This window comes from Amphiura filiformis, chromosome 3 (genome assembly GCF_039555335.1).
Source record: "Amphiura filiformis chromosome 3, Afil_fr2py, whole genome shotgun sequence".
NCBI lineage: Eukaryota > Metazoa > Echinodermata > Ophiuroidea > Amphilepidida > Amphiuridae > Amphiura > Amphiura filiformis.
The window spans coordinates 10,593,018-10,600,568 of NC_092630.1; the positions used below are offsets into that span (position 1 = coordinate 10,593,018).

Consider the following 7,551-nt stretch of genomic DNA (forward strand, 5'->3'; position numbering starts at 1 on the left):
CTTTTGACATGACACGTCACATAATGTAAATGCAAGTGTACAGTGGACTTCGCTGAACAGTGATTTTCGCAGGACATATACATCAGCCGTCCAGAACATTGCAACAGAACTCTATCGCCAAGCAGAAGTGATAATTAAAAAGTGTGATCATATTGTATGTGCATTTATTGTTTATGTATCATGCATATTTTACTTCACTTTTAATTAAAGAACAGATATTGTCAACTTAATCAAACAGTGTATCATTGTCGTGCAATCGTGTGAATTTGGGTAAAATTTTGGGTGATTTTGGCCTTGAGTCATTACGGCTCGTAACAAGGTGATTCAATTCCTATCCATTGATGGTAATGATATTTTCCCAGTCCAGCTTACGAATAATAATGCTTCCAAAGCGGCATTGAAATGTTTGGGAAACATGCTGCCCCCTGTCTTACTCCTCTGTCAATACGTATCTTGTCACTCTCTTTATGAACCTGGATAATAGCTGGGCCCAGACAATTGCTTTATGAGTACGAGGAATGTCCTTCTGATATCAAATAATTTAGATTTTTTTTTAATTCGCGATATAATACAAATGTTATGGCAAATTATTAAAAATTGACATTTTTGACATTTAACAGTCCTCAAATTAAAGCTTATAAATCTAATGGTATGTACTTACATGTATGGAAGACATGACCTTAATCGCCCACACAGGGGATGTATATAAATAGGGGGATGTATATAAATATACAGGGGATGTATATAAATAAATAAATATTATTATATTTCAAATGAAGTCACACATTCAGGTAACCCCATTTGAAATTCACATTCCCTTCAGGTAACCCCATTAGAAATTCACACTCCCTTCATGTCTTCCATAGTGGGTGTATGAATTTCAACTGGAATTTAAAAAGTCTCTTGGATACTGACAGCTACCACACAAGAATTATAATCCGACAAGAAACAAAATAGTCTTTATTACTGATCGAGCAGGCACAACGACGGGTCCAATTCTGGATTGGAACTCCCTTAATGAAAATATCACAGAAGACAAATCAGGTGATATATAAACCGAAATCATTTTAATTAATGTCAAGTTAAGATGTGACAAAAGGCACAATTGTGGTTCGTCTTTTACCGGAGTCTTTTATTGGAACACCCTGTATTTCGGCTGACGTTTGCCCGGGACGTTTCTTTCGTTCGTAGGTTCATTAGTCCAACAACTTCTATAGAGAAGTTCTGTATTTCACTCATTTTAAAGCTGACACTCTTCTGACTCTTACAGACACCTTAGTAACCCATTTCAAGGTATTTATTGGAACTTAAGGGCTGGGGTATGAACGTTTGGACAGTATTTATTTTGGGACATCAGAGTACATCAGACTCATGCTTCGTATTCAGAATGCAATTCGATAGGTCTGAGGTGCTCTCATGTCCTACAAAAAATACTGTCGAAACGCAATAAACGCTCATTTTAGATCCCTTAAGTTTATCATCATTTATATTTTTATAAAACCGATATTTTGTACGTCTACTCCGAGATTAGTTTCTCAGTGGTGGCAAATGCAACATATATGGCAAATTATTTCTGTCAATTTTACACTTGCTATTGTCAAAGCCAGGCACTCGTTTCCAAAATGTGTCCATGTTGATGTCTGGACCTCGGACAGTAAAAGCTTGTGAAAAATAACAGAGATATTTTGTAGAGGATCGTACTTGGATTTGAGTGTATCGTTGATTCATGTTTGGTTTTATTCCGACGATGTTGTAAATCATTCCAAGAAATACGTCTTCGAATTGAAATAGCTGCACATGAGGGAAATAGCAACTATAACAGGAAGAACATCGCTGGCAATAACATAAGCTCCACCGGTCGCATAAGGAGGGTACACGGCATAAGGATATTCATCATAAGACACATACCATTTGTTAAAGTAATGGGTTTTATTTCGAATTGGTCGTGCTTCCTGAAGAACCCATCCTTCTACAAACCTGTCAGCGGTCACATTCATTAAATGGTTCACTAAATTGGGAAGATTTGGTATTGTATCACTGTCGATTTTCAGAACATACTTCGCATTTTTGCAAAACGTAGTTGTCCATCGCAGCCCCATTATTGTTTTTAAAGTAAGATTTTTGTAGCTATCGATAAAATTCTCTTTACAGATATCGTGGTGCCATTCATTCTCCTCAGCGACTTCATTTTCAACTTTTTGATCAGAGCTTTTACCTAAGAGGAAAACCTTAGCAACTCTCTTGCCTGCTACATATGTTATGTTTCCCCATGTTCTTCTGATGGTCTCTCTCAGGTTAACCTCATATGGAGCACTCACAATCGCTATTAAAAGAAAGACGTCACTCTCAGAAACATCATTCCGTTTACAAACATGCGAATTTGTGAAGACATACTCTGTAGCAAAAGGATTACCAGTAGCCGCATTAAAGAAGGTATCATTTTTAATATATTTCGTCAACGTTGCAACGTCCTTGAAATCCATTGGCTTTACTTTCGCCTTTGCCGACCTCCAAAAATACTGTATCGTGTGCATCACTTTTGCAGTTGGTAAACTAGGTTGACTTTGGCGATAAACTAACAATACAACAAAAAGAAAGGCAATGGAACACAACCTCTTGCATGTTTTGTATCTGCAACGTGTGACCATTTTGAACATAGTATACGCCTATTGAAACTCAGTTTAGAATATAATAGCTACCTTTATTGAAGGCGGAATGGGAAGCAATCTAAATGCAGATTTATGCTCTGCCTTAATTTTACATAGTCTTTTATTAAAATACAATTATGCAAAACAATTGTCCACCATATTATTATGGTGAGTTCAGCTGTCATATTAAGCATTATATTTTGTTTCATCGACCAATGCAAATTATGTTATACAAGTATCAACTCTATGAGCGTAGTGATATTATATAAATCACAAGCTGTAAGATCATTGTTCCATTTCAAGAGCCGCTACGGGATCTGACAGAGCAGTCAGAAAATGTCTTAAATGAAAATATCCAAGAAGTTGAACCAAACAGTTAATTTCAATCAATGAAGCACTTCTGGAGACAGTATCACATCTTAGGGATGAAATCAAAACTCGACCGACGCGTCGCGACGGTTGACTGTCAGTTCCATCTAGTTCCATCAGGTTTCTATTGTTCTAAACAATGGAAACCGGACGAAACTTAACAGAACGGTCAATCACTGGTCGAGTTCTGATTTCATTACAACAAAAGTTCTTAATTTGATTGAAATGAATTTTTGGTATTCAAGAATCAAGCTCATGACATAGGGTACAAATCAGACGGATCTTTGTTTAGCCTATTGTTTATTTTGATTTGTTGGCGCTTTCACTTACTCCGGTACCTTGTACTCTCCATCATATTCTATACGAAAAATAATGGTCCAAAATTTTAGTGAAGTCCGATAGAGAAGTCCATATTTTACTCTTTCCTATTTCCAGATTTTCACCTCCTATGGCAATAACATAAGCTCCACACATACCACTTGTGACGGGGTTTTCTAAATCACCTTCGCATTCTCCCTAACTCAATCTTCTACAAACTTGTGATCAGGCCACGGTTGTTTGATATAGAATTGGCTTCATTATTAACTAAATGCAAACTATAGATGGCGCTCTTTATCCTAAATCATATTTCTTTATTTGCAAGGAATAGGTGATTAATACTGCCATTAAAACAGCTGAAATAATTAAAACAAGCAACGAGGAAATTTTATATACATATTTTATCAAACAATAGAAGGAATCATTTGTATTAAAAGCTTAAAAGAGTAATTTCCAATAACTAAATAGCGCCACCAATTTTGTCATTTTATATCCGAAAAAGTTATAAAAATGCTATAAAGTGAATAATTTTGTAAAAGAGGGGAAATTAAAGTTGAGAATGACTCAAAAGCATCTGTATACATAATAGCATGATATCACATTTAGCTGTTTAAGCCTAACATTTGGTTGTACATGTTTTGTTTGAAAAACTTATAAATGATCCCTTCAAACAACCGTGCCGCGGCACACTCGAATGGTTCACTGAATTGTTAAGATTTGGAATTGCATCCTATCGATTTTCATAACATAATTCGCGCATTTTTGCAAAATGTTGTTGCCCATCGTACACTGTAAATTGGCCAGAACACATAGAACGCGTTCATTAATGTAACGGTTTTTTAACACATGACACGTGTTCAACTTATTTAGAGAACACTAGTGTTAATGTAGAGAACACAGGTGTTATTACCTCAGAACACTAGTGTAACATGTTCTAATCCTTTAAACTCTGGTGTTCAAAATTACTATCTATGAACACCTCGGACACATGAAAGAAATGTAACGGTTTTTTAACACATGACACGTGTTCAAACATTGATTTTCAGAATGCTGGTGTTCAACATTTATTTATACATTTTAAAAATCTCATTACTCGACAATAAACAAATGCATGGTAGTATAAACAAGATAATGGCGGTGTTCCGAAGAATTCCGATGAAATCAGAGAGTTTTCACCTAAAGGCAAGCCCAAGGCTCGAACCCTCGCCGATCGTATCTCCCGGACGACAGCGCAACGCATTAATTGCTCGGCCATCTGCACCCTCTTGTGTCTCTCCGATGCTTGTTCATCGTTGTCAACAGATATACGGGCTCCGAGTCGCTCCCAAAGTTGCCCCGAATATCATTATTCCCTAAATCCTTCGAATTTACTCTCACTATCATCCCATTTGTCTTGAAAAAGACAGTTTGGAATAGCGTTTCCCGGGAGCGTTTCCACATTGCATCGCCATTGTTGTTGTTGTTACTTATATCCCTCCTTCAAAGGAGCACCGTGTATTTCTCGCTGACACGTCGCAGCTCTCCAACATCTCTGTCTGCTCATGCGTTCCATTTTTGAACATCAGTATTCAATATAATCATTCAGAACACTTGTGACACGTCTGATCAATACTGTGTGTTCTACATTATACTAAAAGAACACTAATGTGCAAGGCCTATCATATTTTCAAATACACTAGTGTTCTAAAGAGACAATTATGAACACCTCGGACGCGTCTGAGAAGCGTCATGTGTTCGGGAACATTTGCAGTGTAGCCCCATTATTGTTTTTAAAGTAAGGCTTTTGTAGCTATCGATAAAATTCTCTTTACAGATGTTGTGGTTCCATTCATTCTCCTCAGTGACTTCATTTTCAACTTTTTAATCATAGCTTTTACCTATGAGAAAACCCTTAGCAACTCTCTTGCCTGCTACATATGAAATGTTTCCCCATGTTCTTCTGATGGTCTCTCTCAATTTAACCTCATGGAGCACTCACAATCGCCAAAAGAAAGACAGCCTAAATGTGTGTTTTAGGCTAAATTAGGGTCAAACAATTGCACACCGTTTTTGCGAGCTTTGCAAAAATTAACTTCATTTTCGGCTTAAAAGTCTAAAATTGACATTTGTTGCCGCGCCTCGCGCGCAAATTTGCCAGTTAAACTGTTCCAAAGTATTCTCGTCTCCTCCTAAATTTTAATGCTTCCGCTGTGTCACTGCTTATGTGACAATTTGTTTCCGTCAATTTTACACTTGCTATGGTCAAAGGCAACCACTCGTTTCCAAAATGTGTCGATTTTTTTGTTTGGACCTCGCACAGTAAATGCTTGTGAAAAATAACAGAGATATTTTGTATGAACTCCGTGCGTAAAGGATACTTGCATTTGAGTTGATGTGTACCGTTGATTCATTTTGGTTTCACTCCTATGATGTTATAAATCATTCCAAGAAATACGTCTTCGATTTGAAATAGCTGCACATGAGGGGAAATAGCAACTATAAATGGAAGAATATTGCTGGATATAACATATGCCGCACCACCAGCATAAGGAGGATACACAGCGTAAGGATATTCGTCATATGGCACATACCACTTATGACGGGCTGTTCTAATCACCTTCGCATTTTCAAAAACCAAACCTTCTACAAACATTTGATCAGTAAGTGTTAAATGGTTCACTAAATTGTGAAGATTTGGAATTGTATCGCTGTCGATTTTCAGAACATACTTCGCATTTTTGCAAAATGTTGTTGCCCATCGTAGCCCCATTATTGTTTTTAAAGTAAGATTTTTGTAGCTATCGATAAAGTTATGTTTACAAATATCGTGATGATTTCCATTCTCCACAGCGACTTTATGTTCAACTTTTTCATCAGAGCTTTTACCCGAGAGAAAAACCTTAGCAACTCTCTTGCCTGCTACATAAGTAATGTTTCCCCATGTTCTTCTGATGGTCTCTCTCAGGTTAACCTCATATGGAGCACTCACAATCGCTATTAAAAGAAAGACGTCACTCTCAGAAACATTATTCCGTTTACAAATATGCGAATTTGTGAATACATACTCTGTAGTTACAGGATTTACAACAGCCGCATTAAAGAAGGTATCATTTTTAACATAATTCATCAACGTAGCAATGTCATTTAAACCCAACGGAGGTTTCGAATTTGTGTAGGTAAACTCTGCATTCAACGAATTTACAACAGTCGCGTTGGAAATCGAAAAAGTATCATTTTTAGAATATTTCATCAACGAGTCACTTCCTTTTAAATCCATATCCAAAGGGTCTTCTTCTGTCGCTGTCCAGAAATATTGTATCCTTTGCCATGTCTGCGGAATCACTTTTGCAGTTGGTGAAAATGTGTGACTTTGCAAAATTAATGAAATTATACCGTAACTGAAGACAATCAAGCAAAATACCTGGTATGTTTTGCAGATACATGGACATTGTCTGGTCATATTGAAGTAGATTACAAACTCAAACAATAAAAAGGAGAATATCAAACGTTAAGTTTAAAGAATGTGGAAACATTTGCGCCGGCCAGACGTCAAGTACATTCTGTAAGGTCTTATTCTGTTTGGAACTTTAAAATTAATTAACAAAATGAAAACAATAATATCGACCGTGAACTATAATTACGGCTTGGGTCGATATTAAGGGGACAGAATGTTCATTAAAACGATGACGTATGCTCTTGTATGCGTTATAATTTTCATACAGCCTATACCCATTGAAAAATTTTCATGATCATTGCATTGTTGTTGTCGTGGTGATGCAGTAGTGTGAATATCGATGATGGTTGTGGTAGGGGGCAAGTGTGTTGTAGGACACAGTGGCGTAACTACGGGGGGGGCGGGCGCCACCCTTAGAGGGCGCCAAATTGGCCAACTCAGCATCGATTCTGCGCCCCTCCAAGCGATGAAAGTCAAAATTTTCTCGCGCTTCGCGCGCATTTCAGCACAAAATCAATTGAAAGAGCATTTTAAGACCGATATTCAACTTCTAGTAACCAAAATTATTCGTGTATAGGCCTTATTTGTCCAAATTTTCGCTCGCAATTGTTTCAAGAATGGGGGGGGGGGGGCATTATGTATCATTAGCCCCTGAGCTACGGCACTGCACTGCCCGCGTCTAAGATATTCTTGGGTGGGGGGGGGGTAGGGGCGCCAATTTTGTTTCTTGCCCCGGGCGCTACCAACCCTAGTTATGCCACTGGTAGGACAATGTAGAAAATA

The 7,551-nt window shown here is 37.5% G+C and overlaps 1 protein-coding gene across 1 annotated transcript; it reads right to left on the reverse strand.

The window, feature by feature from the left end:
• Positions 1-5,092: 5,092 nt before the first annotated feature.
• Positions 5,093-6,856, reverse strand: LOC140148013 (beta-1,3-galactosyltransferase 1-like). Its single transcript, XM_072169838.1, has one exon. The coding sequence runs from the start codon at positions 6,772-6,774 to the stop codon at positions 5,722-5,724; it is 1,053 nt and encodes a 350-aa protein (XP_072025939.1). The 5' UTR covers positions 6,775-6,856; the 3' UTR covers positions 5,093-5,721.
• Between the last annotated feature and the right edge of the window lie 695 nt (positions 6,857-7,551).

Bases quoted from the DNA above. Each gene is read 5' to 3' on its own strand.
- LOC140148013 (XM_072169838.1), bottom strand. From the start codon at position 6,774: ATGACCAGACAATGTCCATGTATCTGCAAAACATACCAGGTATTTTGC.